General features: G+C 44.7%; 1 protein-coding gene across 3 annotated transcripts in view; it reads right to left on the bottom strand.

Annotated features, from left to right (window-relative positions):
- KIF21B (kinesin family member 21B) overlaps nt 1-19,407 on the bottom strand; it is a 414,008-nt gene that overhangs the window by 48,407 nt on the left and 346,194 nt on the right. For 2 of the 3 annotated variants that reach the window (XR_011282930.1, XM_069633645.1), the window contains exons 27-30: nt 17,292-17,405; nt 15,949-15,987; nt 5,213-5,349; nt 752-932 (exon numbers count right to left, since the gene is read on the bottom strand). Coding sequence is in view for 1 of the 3 variants with exons in the window: in XM_069633645.1 (XP_069489746.1) it covers nt 752-932; nt 5,213-5,349; nt 15,949-15,987; nt 17,292-17,405 (471 nt within the window). In the remaining 2 variants the exon portion in view is untranslated. The remainder of the gene's footprint in view (nt 1-751; nt 933-5,212; nt 5,350-15,948; nt 15,988-17,291; nt 17,406-19,407) is intronic. The other variant, XR_011282931.1, reaches the window with a different exon arrangement.

The following is a 19,407-nucleotide window of genomic DNA, read 5'->3' as shown; positions in this document are numbered from 1 at the left end:
AAGGATAGCTCAGGGGCACCGTGCTCGCCTTGGAAGCAAGAAGACACGGAGCACCACAAGTTCGATCCCCAGGTCCGGGCTTAGAAACCTCTGGGTATTAAGTACGTTATAAATAACCTATCATATCATATCATATATCGACACATCGGCTCTATGTTCTAGGTGGTCTGAAATGCAGTCTCGTTAACAGTCGTACTTTCTTAGCTGTCACTTCAAGTAGCAGAGACAAGCAAGACAGATGAATGAAGCAGATTACAGTCTCACTTCAGGCCCTTGTTTGAAGATGTAACCAACCTGACACTTGGAGTTTCTGGTGCACAACGGTATGTCTGAAACTTACACCCATTGAAAGAAGCAAAGCTGTTGGGATGCCTTCAGAAGATGGATGGTTTAAACTCAGACCCAGAGCTGAACGCTGCATGAACCTCACCCTCCCAACATTGTCTATGACAGAACCGTTCCATGTTCTTTCATAGCCAGTAATTTCAACCCCCCAAATCCCTTCTCCCCCACCTATTTTAACCTATTCCCTACCCCCCAAACTCCTTATCTTCCTTTCCCACCCTCCTTAAAAATGTTGTTTACCATTTTTGTAATTCTTTACACGTTTAAATGCCAGGCGTTGAAATTACTGGCGATTAAAGGACGTCGTACCGACAGAACCTCTGTAGAAACCATTCGTTTCCAAATTCTAGATAGACCCATGCAATCCTGCCTGTGTCCGAATGCATTACCAAGAGCAGAAACGTACGTGAGCGTGCGGACACACTTGGTGGAGTCGCGGATGTCCCAGACCTTGATGTAGGACGTGGAGACAGTGAAGACCAGGCTGGAGTGGCTGCAGTACTTGATGGAGACCACGTTGTTTGGATGGCCCTTCATGGTGGCGATTTCCTGGCCTGTTACCAGGTTCCACATCTTGCAGGTCCGATCTAATAAAGTAAGAAAACAGGAGTATCAGATATGAAGATCTTACCTCTACTTTCCAACCTTCTCGATCATGAACGGAGGATAGCACAGGTTGTTTTTCTTGCTTTTCATCAGCTAGCTCTGTTTGCATGACTAGCAAAATATCCTAACCACTTTTCTTAAATTCACCCCATCTTTCCACTTTCTCTGAAGGAGACTTATTGCCCTACTAGCTCTGGGAACGGACATACCAAAAAAGCACTATCTTTGAGTTTTCTCTATAAGGTGCCAGTGGGCATATACCCAATTCTGGTTTCAGAATGTCTGCAGAAAGCAGGGATTTTTTTTTAAAAGACATGGGGCCAGATACCCAAATCTTTTTATGGTGCACGTGAAGGGGTGCCCTTCCTTCAGCACTGGGTCTCCTCCCTTGTGCCAAGAAAGGGGGCAGCACAATTCACAAAAGTCATTTGAATTTGCACATTTTAGACACTCTTATTCAGATGCCTCCACCTACACCCCCACGCTCTTTGGCGTATTTGCACAAATAAGGGATTATTTCAAGACATTTTAAAGCACACAACGAATTCACCGTTTAAAATGCCCAGAAACACGGGTCATCCAGCCGCACCTGTTGGGAACCGGCACAGGTGGAAGTGCAAATCATGTCAGGGTCATATTTCCCGACTCAAATGTATGCAAGGGGTCTGGAAGCGCATCTTTGGCTACAGTGCAGCCCCTTCAGAAGTGCTCAGGGTCTTCCTCCTCATTATATTAGTAGAACAAGTAAAACGTTTATTTGTTTTTCGGTGAAATGGATTGAGTGAAATCTCCATTAGGTAAAATATTTTCGAATAAATCACAATCATCCGCCGAGAACAGTGACAATGAAGGAGTCTCGTAGCATGGAGTCAGGGATGGCTGGAAGACAGGGATATAGAGCCCTCAACATGCTCATGCGACTCAGAAACCAACAGCTGCGGCACGGAAGCTAATAGGAGAGAGAAAAGGTGGAAGAGGGCAAATCTGGGAGGAAAATATATTCTCATGTTTCAGATTACGAGAATAAAAGCAAAAAGGTATCCAGGAAGGAATAGCAAGAAAGAAGCAGGAAATGTGACTGGGAAGAAAATCAAAGGGTGAGAACTTCACAGTAATTTCCCTTCTCTGATGAAGGCTACCCGCACAGCCCAGCTGTTATTTAGTTTGATAAGAGAGGTCCTAGGCCTAGAGAAAAGGCAAATAACTTAAAAATAAACTACCCGAGAAGAGGGATCTTCCGAACATCAGATGGAGAAAGGAATCGGGGATACGTCTAAGTAATCAAATACAAGTGGAAGTGTAGTTAGGTAAGGAAAAATAAAATAGGCCATTTCAGCTACCAAGCCACAGCGCCACCCAATGGCCATCTTTGGAATCTCACCTCCAGATCAGAGCTGCTGAGCAATGCCTTTTGGGTATGCAAATTAGCTCAAAAAGCACTGACCCAGAAAGAATGGCATTACGGGCACATAGAACCAGTGAACATGACGCATTGAAGGGAACACAGTTGCATTGAGGGGAATAGAGTTGAAAGCCTTGTCAAATGTAGCCCCACTATCCGGTATGACTGGATTGAAAAGATGCTCATTACGGTGCCCTTTAGTCAAGGAATTGTGTGCATGTAAGTAGGGAATTGATATTGATATTGAAAGTGGTCTTGTATAACACCCTTCTGCCATTAGTGGTTGGCCTCACTGTGCACGCTGCAGAGCATTTTGCATAGAGTGCGGCAAATTGAAGATAAACTTATAAAAGCACAGAAACAAGCATATTAAGAAATGAGGTATGAAAGGGGCGAGGTGCTCTGGGATTTCTAAACAAGGCACAAGAGAAAGGGCCACATTTCTCCTGGTAGGAGTTGTGAGAAACCCGAAGGTGTCTCACCTGCTAGTGCCCGGAAATCTGTCATCCAGGTAACCAGTACACGGCCATCGCTATTGGATACAGTTCCTGGGGGTGGAGCAGTGCGGGGGGATCACCTGGGCGAGGGGTATTCAGGGAGTGGAAGTGGGACACTGAGGGTTGGGACGTGATATATCCTTCCCTGTAGCACCTTTCCCCATCCTACCCTGTATGATATTTAGAAGCTCTACCCCCCCCCCCCACCTTTCCCACACAAACACTTTCTTACAGGGTAACAGACAATGGACTAACACCAGAGCCGTTTACCTGACATGTCCCAACACATAGATCAGGCAGAGTCAGACAATTGACAGTAACCACGCACACCTGACGGCCCTTTACCTTCCCCACAGGGATAAAAGGCAGAGCACACTTCGAGCAAGGCCGAACGCATGAGGAGGCAGCTACATCAAACCAGAGACAGCTACGCCAAACTGGAAGTTCAAACAGAGAAGAAAGACGGTGAGACCTGGAAGAACAATGAAGGGAGGATTAAACTGCCCTTTGCAACTCAAACCGGCAAAGCTCCCGAACGGGAAATCGTAATACCGGGAGTTACAGCAGGCTTGCGAAGCAGCAGATATCAACGGTGCACGGGGGCCTCTCGCATTGATAACGCAGGTGGAGAGGTAAGCAGGCTACCGAGGTACTATCCTTGACTCCAGAGATCAGAGAAACAAACGTGTTCAGCACAGCCGGCGAGTCGGAGGACGCTGATAGAAATCCAAACTGTATTGAGCCTAAGGTTGCAAGTAGCAACATTGTGAATGTAAGGAATTTAAAATAGAAAGAACTTGTGTGTGTATTTGAACTTTTAAGAAAGCCCAGTTAAGGTCCAGTTGCAGAGGGGTCCGGTGCCACATGGGTGCTCATTCAAAAGACTCTGACCGAGACCTGTTTTGAATTACAAGAACCAGAAGACCATGGGAAGGGGTAGAGAGAGGCGTCAGAGTGGTCCTATAAGGGTCACATCATATCCCATGTACAATTGAATGTCTCTGACCCGCTGCCAGAGGAAAGCTACGGGAAGGGAACCCTGCTTTCCATGAACTGTGGAATGAGGCAAGTGTGAACCTGACAGAGGGATGCCCAAAGAAAGGTAGGAGAAGGAAAACACTGCTTTCTGATGAGGATGCACAATACATGAACTGTGTTAGAGAAAGGCCGTAGTAAACACGACGGAGGGTGGCCCAAACTGCAAAGAGGATCCAACCCCAGCGGAGGGAGAGCCTGTGGGCAAAGAGCAATTACCTAAGGTGCAAGATCACAGAGAGAACTTTTGTTTGTTTGTCGTTGTGAATCAGCAGGCCTCCCAAGGCAAGAGACTATGTCAGGAAAGAGACTTAGCCTCTGAAGGTTTTGATATCATTGAACTGAACTGTGAACCTCATGCTGGCGAGGCCCAGGAGTGTGCTGTGCTCAGAGGTCCTGCCTTGTCCCGTGCTTAAAACATGGGGAAGGGAGACCCAGCCATACCATCCTGACTTTTCAATGGTGAACACATTTCTTTTATGGTGAACATTATCCCACACTCTTTTTGTAATTTAGTAGTAAGGATTGACAATAGTTTTTAGTATAGGCCCTTTTTTATATGACCAGACGCCACTAGGACTGCCTTATTATTATTTGGTGGACTTGGCTTGCTCCCAAATTAGATTTAGGTTTAGATTAGGCGTTTATCTCACCCATTATTAAAGTTCAATAAAAACACTCGAACTGTCTGTCTTTATTGTTGCCACCATGAGATCCTTACAGAGTGGAGTTGGGGGAGGTGTTTATAGAAGATGAAGAAAAAGTGCAACTGTAAGGGAAGAAGGAAAGGCAACATGACGCAGGGCACACTTCAAACAATGGGGGAGAAGAAAAGTAAAACTAAAGTTAAAGACAGGAGAAAGGAAAGACATCTGTAGGGGGCTGAAAAGAGAAGGGAAGGAGGCATAATGAGGGAGAGAAAGAAACCGGAGAACACGAAGAAGGGAATAAAATGATTAGGAAGCTGAGAGCGGAGTGAATGAGTGACCAATGATTGGATATTTCATAGAAGAGGGAAGAGATTTGATGGCATCAGAATGAAATGAATGAGGTTTTAAGACTCAGGGTCAAGTGAGGAGTGATGTCCTCAGGGGTGGATTTACCTTCTCTGGGGTCTCCAGTTAGCAGCTCCCACCTAGTGGATTCACGTAGGGCATATTTTCAATTCCTATGCTTCTTGGGAATAACTTAACATAACTTACGTTGGCTTTCCTCTCTCTCGCTGTCAGGTCTGGGAGGGATTCGGTCATGCATCAACACTCAACTCGCTGCATCCTTCATCTACTGAGCCCTTCCACAGAGTTCCTTCCTCCTGGGAAACACTTACCTTTGGATCCGGTGAAAAGCAACTCATCCGTCGCATCCAGGCAGAGAACCGGCTTGGAGTGTCCCTCTGCCACCGAGACGCACTGCAACGGGGCTGTCCGGGCGCCCTTCAAGCCCCCAATGGGGTTAATCACCCCCCTTCATTGGAAAAGAGAGATTGTTAAAGTGTGCAGATACAATAATCTAACAACAGCTAAACAATAATAAAAGCCATATGCATGAATTGAAAATGTGTTGCATAATTCTTCGTCTCTCAATGAACCAACACACTGTTTTCGTGTTTTATGCTGGTACTATAGCTCAAGTGGGACGAGTGCTCGCTGGTGCGAAGTGTGTGTGAACTGAGGGTCGCAGGTTCGAATCCCAGTAAGGCCAATTCAGCCTTTCATCTTTCTAAGGTCAATAAATGAGTAGCAACCTCGGTTTGGTTATATTTTATGTAAATATGTACTTTGGCGAAAGTGCTATATAAATAACACACATCATTTTCAGTAGTTGGCATGAGGTTCCACTACCATCTTCCTTTTAGATCACTGTAACATGGGTGTTGGACTTTTGATCCAGCAACACAAGGATGGTGCAGTAACCTCCAGTGAGACATTAGGAATCACACAGGACTTTCCATGGGCATTATTTGGTGGGGGTACTTTTTTACATTGGATATTTTCGGTGGTGCAGGAGCTTCCCACTGGCCATTAAGAATGGTGTTGATATTGGTGTCTGGATTTCGATTTGCTGTGTTATGCTTGGAATAAAAATGTACATTTGGTATAAAGTTTGTATAGCTCCACCCGGTGGTCAGTCAAAAGGCCGAAAAAAAATATCGAATAACAAAAATATCGGAAAAAAAAAAATCGAATTTTTTATTTATTTATTTATATGAATTTTTGGGGTCAGGTAAGTAAAAGAAAGGGGTAAAATAAAAAAAATGAAAAAAGGGGGGTTGGGGGGAACCCCCCATTTTGAAAAAAAACGTATTGAAAAAAAATTCGAATTTTTTTTTTGAGATTTTTTGGTTCGACCTTTTTTTCGATATTTTTTTTCCCGGTCTTTTCACTATAAACCGCTCCACCCATTTGACATAAGGATGTGGAGAGATTTGCACAGGACTAGAAGGCATGGTTAATTGGTGGTTTTCACAACACAATATCTGTGTTAAAGCAAGATTCCAAATGGGTGATGCTAAGGTTGACACCCATGAAAGATTTCCAATTGGACGGCGTAAAGGTTCCTATTTGGAAACGAGAAGAATCGGCAGCAAAACTTCACACAGGCTCTCATTACCTCTGTGACTTTTTGCAAATTATACGATTAATGTAGGAATGTATAATGTAGGTCCTCCCACAGATTATTTAAGTTTGTTTCAGAACTTCCCATTATTAGTTTTGGGGTACCCACATGAGGTTAAATTTAGGGCTTCTAATTAGCAATTTTAAGAGTGGCATCTGCCGGACTGTAGGACATTATATGTTTGTGTTAGGGATTTGGTAAGACATGATAAGGCTGTGGCAGCTGGCCAAGTGTCGCATCGAGAGTCAGTGGGCCTCATTTGGAGAAAGCCAGTCCAGAAAAAATGCTGGTAAAATTGCTGTTTCTCAGAGTCTGCTGGTAGGAGCAGTGAACTATCGTCAGGCCTGACCTGCCGAGAGTTCTGGCCCCAACCAGCAGAGAAGTCACGGAATCATTGGCACCGTTCACAACAGTGCTAGTGATTCAGTGGTTCCCATTCCATGGAGTCCTACGGGACTTACCGCCATTGCCGCGCACCCGTAATATCCCAGTAACACCAAGATATCGGACGCTGGTAACGGTAAGGCGAGACTGCCGATAACCCGTCGGTACCGGCAAACTCCTAATAAGGGTCAGTGTCTTGGTTCAAGAAGAGGGCATGGGGCAGGATAAATGAAGAGACAGAAAAGGAAAGCTGGATGCCAACAAGATCGAAATATTACATTATAGAAAGACATATCAATTCACCAATAGAAGACAGAAATAGCCCCAGTGTGTTTCAAGTGTCTCAAGAGCTTCATTCTCTGCATCTCACAACATCCATATGCACAATCGTCACAGTATATAAAACAAAGGAAATGCTCAATTCTTTACAAATCAACTTCATTTGCAATTAATTACTTCAGTAAATGGGAAAATTGAATGGAAATACTGACCAACAATGGCAACACAAGTGCAGTGGAGTTGAACAACTACATCAAAGCTGCAGAAAGCAAATGAAAAGCAGAGTTTCTAAATGAGAAAATAACTGTCTACCGTCCGACAAGACCACTCTGATCAAGCAACGACATTCGCTTAGAATACAATAAAAGAAAATTCAGAGGATCATCTTTCTCTCACCTGGCAGCAATAACCTGTAATCACCTACCAAAAAACATAGGCAACCCAAGGGATCATTTGGAATTCAGGAAAATACTCACAACTAGGATCTTTGTTCCAGAACCAGAAGGAAACGACTAGGAAGCATGCGCCCAACGCGAAACAAGAACCTTAAGGATTAATCCATGACCTTAGTTAATCTCCCCTAACCAGAGGGTTGGGGAGAACACCCCAACAACCCATGGCCACATAGGAAACATAGGCAGGTTAAGAACCCCCTAAGTTTAGTTAGGGAGTGACCAGAACACTCTATCCCAATCATTGCCAATCCATGGCAGGGAAGACTCCAACATCAGCCATGTAGACATACCACTAGAGTAACACAGAAGAAAAAAGCCACTCCTCAACACTCCTACCAAATAAGCAGCCAAACTACAATACCAACACCTGCTAACCCAACTCTAGAACCTCAACTTTTCGTATACACTTCCCATACATAAACTCACACAACCGCATCTCTGAACAGCAATACACACATACTTCACCACAGTGCAACAAGAGACTAATAATACATAATCACTCACAAAGGCACATGGGAAGTTGCAACGACGCGAACACCGCACTTAAGCTCAGCGAACGGTGTAAACCGAACTGAAGCTTCCAACAGGAAATCACAACTCTCACTTTCCTTTTTGCACTACACCCTACTAACCCCCCCACACCCTCCTTTTTTTCACACCCACCTTTTCAGAGCCTCCAGAGCCACTGAGGACCACTCCGGTGATGACAGTGAGCCATACAAATACCTTTAACATTAACACTAAACTATAAAGGGAAAGGTCAAAGTGCAAGAGGGGGAGGAGTGGAAAGTGCTGACAAGTGATCAAAAACAACAACATATAGTGCAGCCAGCAGGTGGAAAGTGCAACAATTTACCGCAGATAAGAGGTGTCTGATAAGTGCAGTTAAGGGGACTGTAGGGTTGCAGAAACAGCCCCAAGTGCAGAGGTTGCCAGGAGGCAGTGTTGGTATGCAGCTGGGTGGGCAGGGAGTTGGGCACGTAATTCAGAGGGTAGCCAGGAGCCCAGTGTAAAACAAGCAGATCAGCAAGGGAGAGGGAGAGAGAAGGCAGAAGCAAAGAGGAAGGTCTTGAGGTGCTTCAAGAACCCAAGATGGTTCTCCTCAGGTTTCAAAGAGGCAGGGAAGGTGTTTCAGAGGGAGGCCCCAGCTGAAGAAAGAGATCTACCCCCAACTCGTTCCTTGGAGAGGCGACTAACCTTGAGGGAGTTGGAAGCGGAGGAGCGAAGAGCTTGAGTAGAAAGGTATTTCCAAAGGGAGAGTTCAAGGTTATGCAGACCCAGACCCCAGAAGGCCTTGTGGACATTGCAGAGGGTCTTGAACTGAATCATTGCAGCCACTGGGAGCCAATTAAGAGATTTCAGGGCTGGAGAGATACGATCCCAGGGCTTGCGGCCAAGGACAAGTCTTGCAGTGCTGTTCTGGATGAGTTGCGCAGGGCGGAGAGTAGTAGCAGGCAGATTTAGAAAGAGGCTATTGAAATGATCAAGCCTAGAGAGAACCAGAGCTCTAGAGACAGTGAGCTTCTGGGAGAAGGAGAGGAAAGGAAGAATACCCCTGAGGAGGTGCAGTTGGTAGTTTGACTTTTTGGAGATGTCAGAGATGTGTGGGGAAAAGAAAAGCGTAGAGTCGAAGATGACCCCAAGGTTCTTAGCCTCACAGGTGGGAGTAAGAAGAGGGCCAAAGGAGGCCAGCCAGAGAGTGACAGGAAAGGAAGGTGCAGGTGTGCCGATGCAGAGGATCTCTGTTTTACTGGCATTAAGGCAGAGGTCGTTGACAGCGCGCCACTGCTGGATTGCAGACAGACAGTCAGGGATGAGAGAGGAAGAGGAGGTGGCAAAGGGGAGCTTGAAAACAAGCTGAGTGTCATCAGCGCAGCACTGAAAGTTGGAGCAGAGAGCAGCAATCCGGTGGGCGAGGGGTGCCAGGTATTGGTTGAAAAGCCAGGGAGAGAGAGTTTAAACTCTTGGGGAACACCACAAGTGGAGAGTGAGATAGAGGAGAGGAAAGACCCAAGTTGGACCTGGGAGGGTTGGTTGGAGAGGAAAGAGGTCAGCCAGTCCAAGGCCTGATCAATGATACCCAAGTCATCACAGAGATGGTTGAGCAGGATGGGTGACTGTGTAAACGGTAGAGGAGAGATCAAGTTGAATGAGGACAAAGGGGAGATTAGAATCAAAGTTGTAGAGCAGGTCTTCATGGATGTTCAAGGCAGCAGTTTCTGTGCTTCTGGCTGCTCTGAAGCCAGACTGGTGGTCATGGAGACAGCCAACAGAATCAGTGTGGAGGTTAAAGTGGGAGATGGTCACCTTTTCCAGGAGTTTACCCAGGAAAGGCTTGATAGAGATTGGGCAATAGTTAGCCGAGCAGGAGGGGTCGGCTGTGGGTTTCTTGAGAAGAGGATTCACAAGGGAGTGCTTCAGAGGGTAAGGGAAGGTTAGGCACAGAATACACGCACAGAAGCCTCTTGCCATAATTTGATGGCCCCCTGCGTCACTTTTTAGTGAACTCAGGTATGTCAAAAGCTTGGGGTGTTATTCTTTGATAATTATTAGGCTTCTGGATGTGTCCCAAGTAACAGTAACTGAATAGGACAGAATTACTAATTGAACACAGAATTCGACAATCTAACAGATGGCTACTGTGCTGTATTACCTGAGTCTTTCAGGTGTCCTTGCATGGGCAGAATAATACTCATTGTTATTAGATTACCTAAAAAGGTTGAATTGACACTGATTTAACAAACATGGGACTAGAGTAATCAACAAGGCTCAGTTGGATTACCCTGAGATTGTTCGATTTGTTCTATTAAATGTGGGCACACGTCTTCATTCGATTAGCCGTTCCGTCGGACGGTAACACACACTTGCATTAACAACTTAGTAAATTCAAATACCTGCCAAAAGAAATATCCACCATGAAGGATTACAAAGCCCAATGCCTCAATCATATTCAATCTTCCACAAAGATACAGAAATCATCACCTCTAATAAACTCTGCCTGAAGATGGTGCCAAGTGCAGCGAAACATGTGTTGAAGCTCTCAACTGAGGTTAATATCAACCAAGAGCCCAAAAAGTGACACTTTATAAGGAAATTCAATTAGGAATTAACAAGCACAAGAACATCATCATCACAGTCCATTAAGGCAATTGTTGATAATGTTGAAGACTACAAGAATAAATATCACAAACAAAGAATTCAAAGAGTGCCACGTGGCATTCCCATCCTCAGGTAAACCAAAATGAAAACTACGAATGTCTGTAATTTCACCGAATCCACTTCACCTAAAGGAGAAAGCTTTGAATTTTATTTCTTCATATTTTATTTTTATTATGCAGGGGGAGACCCCAAGACCCCCCAAGCCTCCTGCCTTATCGTATCCCCTTACCGAACCCCATCTATGGTTTAAAATGTACCTAGTTACCTAACCAATTCGAAGAAAACCAATTGAAGTTTTCTGAGTAGGTGAAATTGGATTCGGTAAAATCTACGGTATCAGATAACTATGGCTAAACTAATTGGTAGTAACGTTTCAATGAAACTACAAGTTCAAACGTTTTGGCGTATTTCACAACATGCTCCAGTTCCTTCTGCATACTTCATCCTCAACCCTTTTAAATTGGTGAACATTGGTGAATCGATGTGTGTTCCTCGTGCTGCCAGAGCCTTCCAGATACATTACACACGTAACTTTGGAAAGTGGCTACAAGGCTCAATGATGGATTGGAATTAAGAGTCAGTGCAATATATAGCAGCCCGGGCTCGTCAGCAGCGGCTTCCAGTCTGGAGAAAATGAAAGGTTATGTTGCAGACTATGTTTTCTACAACAAGGACTGTCACCGCTCTGACCTATCTTAGGCGCATAGACCAGCCATGTACCACGCCTCCCCAACTAGGACTCTGCGAGGAGAGGATCGGACACTCCTGGCCATAACCAGAAAGCTGAGAGTTTCTAGGTTAGTTAGAACCTGTTTGTCCTTGAGTCAAAAGCTCTGGAAAAACACTCCCTCAAGAACATAGGTCTGGCGGAAACTGATGCCGTTCAAGAAGAATGTGAACGCATGACTACTCACGTTTTGCTGGGATGCCATTGAGGTTGCTGCTTTTCGTTGTTGTCCCCTTTTGTCGTGTTATTGATTACGACCTAGCTCGACTCACTGTCTGGATGTCTTGTCATCTTGACAAGTGCTGAGATGCTCAGGTTGGGGCAACATATATGAAATCCACAGATAGATGCATCAAAAGAACTTGCCTTTGTATGCCATAAGTGGGGACAGGTATGTCACTGGCCACTGCAGGGATGGTTGCACAGTTGACATTAGAGAATGTTGAGATTGATGCGGTGCGCCAAGGTTCTGTACTGAACGCTTAAAGATTGGTCCAGGACATCCCAGATGAAGTTAATGCTGCATTGCAAGAATATATGTGTTGTTTAGTGGCAATGGTGTTTACTGGCAGTGTTGTTTAGTGACGGTGGTGTTTACTGGCATTGTTGTCTAGTGGCAGTAGTGTTTGGGGGCAGTGATGTTTAGTGGCGGTATTGTTTAGTGGCAGTGTTGTTTAGTGGCAGTGATGTTTAGTGGCAGTAGTGTTTAGTGGCGGTGTTGTTTAGTGGCTGTGTTGTTTAGTGGTGGTGTTGTTTAGTGGCAGTGGTGTTTAGTGGCAGTGGTGTTAAGTGGCGGAATTGTTTCTTGGCATTGTTGTTTAGTGCCAGTGTTGTTTAGTGGCGGTGTTGTTAAGAAACGTCGGTCCTGCCTCAAGGTTTAATGAGTCAAAGTGGCCCAGCATCAGGTTTTCCCAGACCTAAAGCGGTCGTGCCTTCTTCATGACTGGCATGTCAGTGGTTGCTCTGCCTCAATGCATGCATGAGAAGGGAGATATTGACTCAGGATGTTATTGAGTTCAGAGAAAGACAGCAACTACTAACAGACGTTCATTCTAAAAAGGCCAAAAGTTCACAAGGAGGCAAAGAAAGCAAGTGGGTTTGGTTTTCTGTACAAATGCGTATGCATAAATGAAATGTGGGTGTATGCAAATGCAGTTTGTGCATGCACAATTACACGTTTGACATGTCTTTATGCTGTAGTTGCACTAATGCAGATGCAATTGCCATACATAGTGTTTGAACATGCGCACTTGCATTAGATGAAGTGCAAATACAGTGCAAATGGATGTCATTTTGCTAGTGCAATTGCACATGCGCAAAATACGTTTGCACATGCACACGTGTTCGTTCTTGACGCCTCCGATCGTGCCCAGGAGATACCCGGCACTGACAGGGTTACATCTTGGAAGAAATAAGCAGAAACTGGTCCTCACTGGTGCTATCACACTAGCCCGGGCATATTCTCGAGACGTGCCATGTCCCCGCTTGCGTCTTTGCACAATGTCCTGATGCAAATATGCCCAAGATCATTCACTCATCTAAAGATGCACCTTTTTGCAGTGGCCATGCTGGTAATTCGTTCTTTTTGCTATTAGATTTGGGGTCGCATTCTAGAATATTGCGGGACAACGAGGTGGACTGTATGTTTGGGAGGTGGGGGGGTTAAAGTGCTCACCTTAGGCATAGAGCCTGACTGCATTTCACAATTTTGAATCCCAGCAGGGTCGACTTTTCTCTTCCAAGCTGGATAATTTGGGTACCCTTAAATTGGGAAGTAATCACACCTATGATTGCTGTATTTAGTGGAATATCTATAGGTCCGCTGGAGTACGCGTACCGACTAGTGGTGCAATATTTATGGCCTGGAGGAGGGGCCTGAGTGGCAAAACAATTTTAACTGGTAAAAAGTGGCAGAAAAACAGCTGCACTGCTTCAGCCGCAGCCAACGAGGGTGCTGCATAGACCTGACCAACAGAGGCCTGGCACAGGGCATGGACTGCCATGTCTTGTGCTGCTAAGGGATTGAACTATAGCATGGCAAAGAATGTGAAGCATACCAAGCAACCTCGGAACCCTATCAGAGTTGGCATCACAAAGTACCCATCGTGTGCCAGAAATCCACCTAAAATGGCGGCCAATAGAGCGTCCCTTTACTTACTGGTTTGGGAACTACACACTTAAGGCCTCATTACAACCCTGGAGGTAACCCTGGCGCTATTAGCGCCATGGTTGCCTCCAAAACCTTTCCGATTCTGCCCTGGTGAATGGAGCAATTACCGCCCCATTCCAAGGTTGGCGGGGACGGTAATTCCCCATTCACCATGGCCCTTCCCCATTCCCATTTTAGCCCCCATAGGGCTCAATGGGAATGGGGAAGGCGGTAATAACGGTACCACAAATTGCTGTACCGTTATTACCTCTAAAGTTCCTTTGCGGGTCCCGTCCTTAACGGCTGGTTTTACCAGCCGTTAAGGGAGGACCCGCAAAGGGAACAATAGGGCGATAAGGGATTACCAGTACCGGTGCCCTTACCAGTACCGGTAATCCCTTACCGCCCGGGTCGTAATGAGGCCCTTAGTCTCTCTTTCTCAACACCTAGGCCATCACGTCGCCCCCCGCGCAATGTGACTTGCTAAATGCCACCCGCCCCTCTCCTCCCCGCCCCCCTTTACAGCAGTACCCCTCCTACCAAAATAATAATAATAATATACAGAAAATAATCAAATGTGAACTGCATCTTAAAATGTATAAATAGTCGTATGGCATACTTCGGAGGAAATCTTTGCCACAAGGTGAAATGTCTACAGGTCACACAAGCAGTCTCAAGAGATGTCTCACCCCGCAGCATAGGCGTATTCCACTTTGAGGAAGTACTTTTGTGAATAGGTAATACTTATGCTAGCGCAAGGTATTACTTTTCCCAGGCATAGGGCTCCCTCACTCTTGAGCAAGAACTCTTTCTTTGTGAAACAGCCCCTCGGTATGGATTATGTGTTTTTGACACTGATGGAGTCATACAGCATCGCATGCATCCGGTGTAATGTGAACATTTGCTCCGCTCTGCATTCAGGTCACCTGACACGTTGGATGAGTTTCGAAAAGGGATATTGCCCTTTTTGAGGGCGGTCTGGTTTCAGGCGGTACAGGGTAGACGCGAACAATAAAGACAAAGAGACACACACATACACACGCACACACACAGACACAAACAGACACACACACACACAAACACACACAGTGCCGGCCCTAGAGGTTTTGCTGCCCTGGCTGAACATTCCCAAGTACTCACACATAAAGCTCCATTCCGCTTACAAAGCAGTGACAGCTGGCAGAGCCTTGAATGCCGGACATTGTACCTAGGTTTCACCCTATGTCAACCTCTTTCCTTCGCCCGTCCTTCCTACCTTTCTTTCCTCCTTTCTCCCTTCTTTTTCCTTATTGTGCCTTCCTTTACATTTACCCTTTCGCTTCTTTCATTCCCGGCATAATTTTTTCCTGCTTTCTTCCCTTCAATTCTTCTTTTCTCCTATCTAAGTTCCTTTCTCTCTTGTGACCCCCCCGCCCCCACGATCACATAACTCAATTGGCTGTTCCTTCATTCTCACCAGCAAAAGTGGGTAAATACCCTGTTATTAATCCAGCTGGAAGCGCAATAAGGCACTCTTTCAGACAAGGTAGTGGCATGGTAAGAAGCACTTGAGTTGAGATTGACACAGTGTGACAGCTTTGCAGAATCACATGACAGTGAAAACAGAGCTCGAAAGAGAGGGAAAGTGAGACGGGACCTGCACTTTTGCCAGATTGCTTTTTGCCGAATTATTTTCCACCTTTTGTTTGCCACAAAATGCAGATGGTAAATTGAGAGAAGGTATATAGTAGGGGTGAGTGTGGGGCATATGGGATGGTGCGGAGGAACTCCTGCGCATTTTGTGGTAAAATCAGACTTACAAATTTGGTTAAAAATATACACAAAAGTGTAGGTCAATCAAAAATAAAATAATTCAGCAAGCCTTCATTGATCTGCTAACTAGACCTTCATCTGTGGAAGAAGAAGAATGGAAAGCGGGTCAAAACGCAGGCAAGAGGAGAAGGCAGAATAGGATGGGTATGGTGCGAACTAACAAACTGGGAAATAAAGCACATTGCCTCCATTCCTTTTTTCCATTCGCCATTCCATTCTGTCTGCCTTGCTTTTCCTCTATCCCCCTTCCTCCTTCATTTTTGTTCTGCTGTCTTTCTCCCACTTTCCCTTCCTTTCTCCTCCTAATTTTTTGTTACAGCATGTTCTTTTTCCATTACACATTTCCAGTTCTGCTGCCCCCACTGGGTTTGCCGCCCTAGGAAACGTCTGAGTGCGCCTAGCAGAAGGGCCGGCCCTGGACACATACATACATGCAGCGGCAGAGACTGAAAGGTTAGTTGTAAATACAGAAAATGCAATACCTCAGAACCTCGGAGAAAGAGGAGTCACTGTCGTCCGACCTAGAGACAGAAGATTAGCAGGATTAGGGGAGAGAAAAAACACAGACGACACAAGAAAAATTAGAACAGGTCATGAAGCAGGAAGGGGTTAACAGCATCTGAGCAAGGAGGAAAAAGAGTGGAAAAGGGGGATATTAGTTACAGGGATGCATAATGATGGACCAAAGGACTAGGGGTGGAATAGACTTGAACATTTTGTAAAGGGGCTCTCATGGGCATGTAAGAGACTAGACCATTGTGGGATTGCCCCTGTGCTGGTGAAAGTAGAAGACTGGCGGCACGGTGGCTAGCCTCGGATATGACCAATTCTCTGCCATTCCTACTGGTCATTGGCAAGCATCTTTTGATCAACTTGTAGACGTCCTGCATACGATTAGTCTTCACATCACACTTTGGCCCATATAAGATTACTAAAAAAAAAAATCATGACGACCCCGAGCTTAAAAAGAATTGTGAAACACATCTTCCATTACAGGGCTCCTGCCACATGAATTTCTCAAAACCTGTTCCATCTTCATTGAACATGTGTATATTATCTGTATTTGGTAGCTATTGCCTTTGACCCATGTCTAGGCGCATTCAGATACAATGCAGAGGTTTGCAAAGACAATACTGATATGAAGATCTTGCTTACTTCTTACATAAAATAGTACACAGACACCTTTTTCCCTACACCAAGTGGTCATTTAAATGTCCCTTAATAGAGTAGAATATCATGCCATCCACAATACAAATTGTCTTCAAGGCAAGCTGCTGGTCCAAAGACCCTTCGGGAACTTCTGTCATAGGAAAATCGAGAAACTCAGCACTAGAGCATCTGAGGTTGTTGCTACAAGGATTCTCTTCCATTAGTCTCGAATGTACGTTTTGGGCCTTTACGTAACTTTCAGTCCAGTCCGCGTTCAACATCAAGAGCCATAGTGTTCATATTTAGGACTTCAATATTTCCGGAGATCCGAAGCCTGCAATACTTTTGACTGCAACTCCATTCATCCCTGGCTAGCCTAGTCAATTTCTAGGGATCATGGGAGCCGTAGCCAAATAAATGTGGAGAGCCGCAGATTGCAAAAACCCGCCATAGATAATCCACATAGCTGCAATATGAAACCAAGAGTGTTTAGTATTTTGCCCCTGAACGAATACTGCTGCTAAGCCAAGGCCCCACCTATAATTCCACTCACTGTAGCCGCTCGAATCTTACAGTCACTATATCGTAACTGCAATGTTACCACAACCGCAACCAAGAAACCTCTCCTCATATGTGGTTGTCTACCCCTTGACCCAATCACCACAGCATTTCTTACTTGTCCAGTGCCGATCCCGGACTCTGGTTGCTGGTAAGGCGGGAGAAGACATTGCGGTCATTACGTGGCCTCATGGGAGGTGAGGGAGGGGGAGTGCCATTGCCTTCCGAAGACCTGAAGAAGAAAAAGGGGAGAACATGGGTTTATGACACAAAATGATGTTGGGGAACGTGAAGATGTGAAGTCCAGGGGACATCAGTGCATGAATTTCAAAGCCTAGTTCTTCACACTACGTAGATTGCATAATTCCCCTCCCTGTCGCTGATGCTGCCTGTTTTATGTTCAGGACAAATGCCTGCCACAGACACCTCAACATGTCAGCAAAGGTCTCAAAATGAAGAGTGAGATGTCCCTACCAATAGTGTCCCACTTTAAACATGTGCCTTGAGTTGATTTGCAAGGTGGACAATTCTGCTCCTTTTACAACAAATACAAAAGGTATGTGGATTTATTTAGAATGCAAGTCAGCCAGCTAGTGTTAGCTTTTTAATTTTGTTATTTTAAACGTGAGTGGTTTGTTGTGCCAGAAGGAGACATTCTTCTTTTCTATTTCTATTTCCAGTGCTCGGTGACAAGCGTGACAAATCATGCTTTGGGTGGGTACCTATCAGGACTGTAGAGGGCAGTGGAGCATAATTTAGAATGTGGGTCTGAAGCCTCTGTCTTACCGGATTGTGGACTACAACTCCCATCTAACCTAGCCAGCTTATTCATTAGTGAAGAGTCATGGAAGTAGTAGTCCAAAACAATCTTAGCGCTGCAGGCAACAGACCTCTGATTGAGGTTTCCTAGCCTGACCGGCCTCACCAGGGTCCTTGATTGCCTAAAACTTGCAAACTATTTTGGGTCCATACAAGAAAATATTTAAGATTTTAAGGCACATCGAAGGACCAAAAATGTAGGTAGGTCGCAGAATCGAGAAGGAGCTCTTATCTGATCATCATGGACAGAGTATATATTCTGTGGTGTGCAAATCATCAGCTCTAAATACAGAGCTCTGCGACTCTGTGTTGCCGTAATAGCCACTTTTAAGGTGGAAAAGTAATGAATTCCATAGAGCACACATGATCCTTTTCATATTGCACCAATCTTAGGTATGGGAGGCCAGCATTGGAGGGCGAAAGAAGTAGAACAGAAATCAAATCTCTGAGCATAGTCCATTTGGCAACACACACATTACCACATTTTCTGTACATCGTCAAACAGTATCGCTGTCCACAAACCACTAATTAGGCAACCTCTTGCAAAGCCAGTTGTATACAAAGGGGTAACTGCACACAAATTCTGAATTTCATAATGCACAAAAAGCCAATTTCTTAATTTAAGGACATTATTTAAACATAGCAAACATTACGTGTCTCTATAGAACTAGGCCATGTCAGTCCAGAGCTAATAAACCCAATGAAATATTTTATTAAGTTCACCCCCCAAAAACAAATGAGTCTTTATTGATGGCATTGCTATCCTCCCTTTAAGTTTCACTTAATATGAGGTGCCGGGCTTAGCAACCTATCCAAAATGAACATCTGTAACTATGGTCAGCCTATCTGAAAAGAGACTTAAAGATACAAGAGCCCTTTTTAACTTTTTCATTAACGAACATTATTATCTAAAAAAAAAGAGAGCAAATTAGAAAACCCCTTAGGTTTTGAAACATGCTAACAATCCATTTAGAAAAAAAGGGGAGATAGAGCCTACTATTTTATCATCTAATCTGGAGCTTTTTGAAGTTCAACTGGTTATCGCCAAAGGTGATAAAGATGTTTTGGCTTGAATGCAGTCTGCATCAGGACATCTTTGTGGAACCTAAATGCTCAAATATTTCGTAATAAAATCTCAGCCCCTCAGGCCTGTTCCATATGGTAAAATTATAGATCTCACACAGAGATTCAGAGTTAAATGCTGTGTCAAAGAAATGGTTATGTCAAATAAATTCCCCAGTGTCCTAGAAGGCACTGCAATCTGCTTTTTATTACTAGTGTAACAAACATGGAAGGCCTATTAATTACCCCATCTGAAATACTCATAGTATAAAAAGCATCAATTTTTAAAAGCTGCACAATGCATGGGATCACTTACAACCACAGAAGACCCATGATAGTTTAGCCACATAGAA

This window comes from Ambystoma mexicanum, chromosome 13 (assembly GCF_040938575.1).
Source record: "Ambystoma mexicanum isolate Mex_15411 chromosome 13, UKY_AmexF1_1, whole genome shotgun sequence".
In the NCBI taxonomy this organism is placed as follows: domain Eukaryota; kingdom Metazoa; phylum Chordata; class Amphibia; order Caudata; family Ambystomatidae; genus Ambystoma; species Ambystoma mexicanum.
This window is presented reverse-complemented; position numbering and strand designations above follow the sequence as displayed.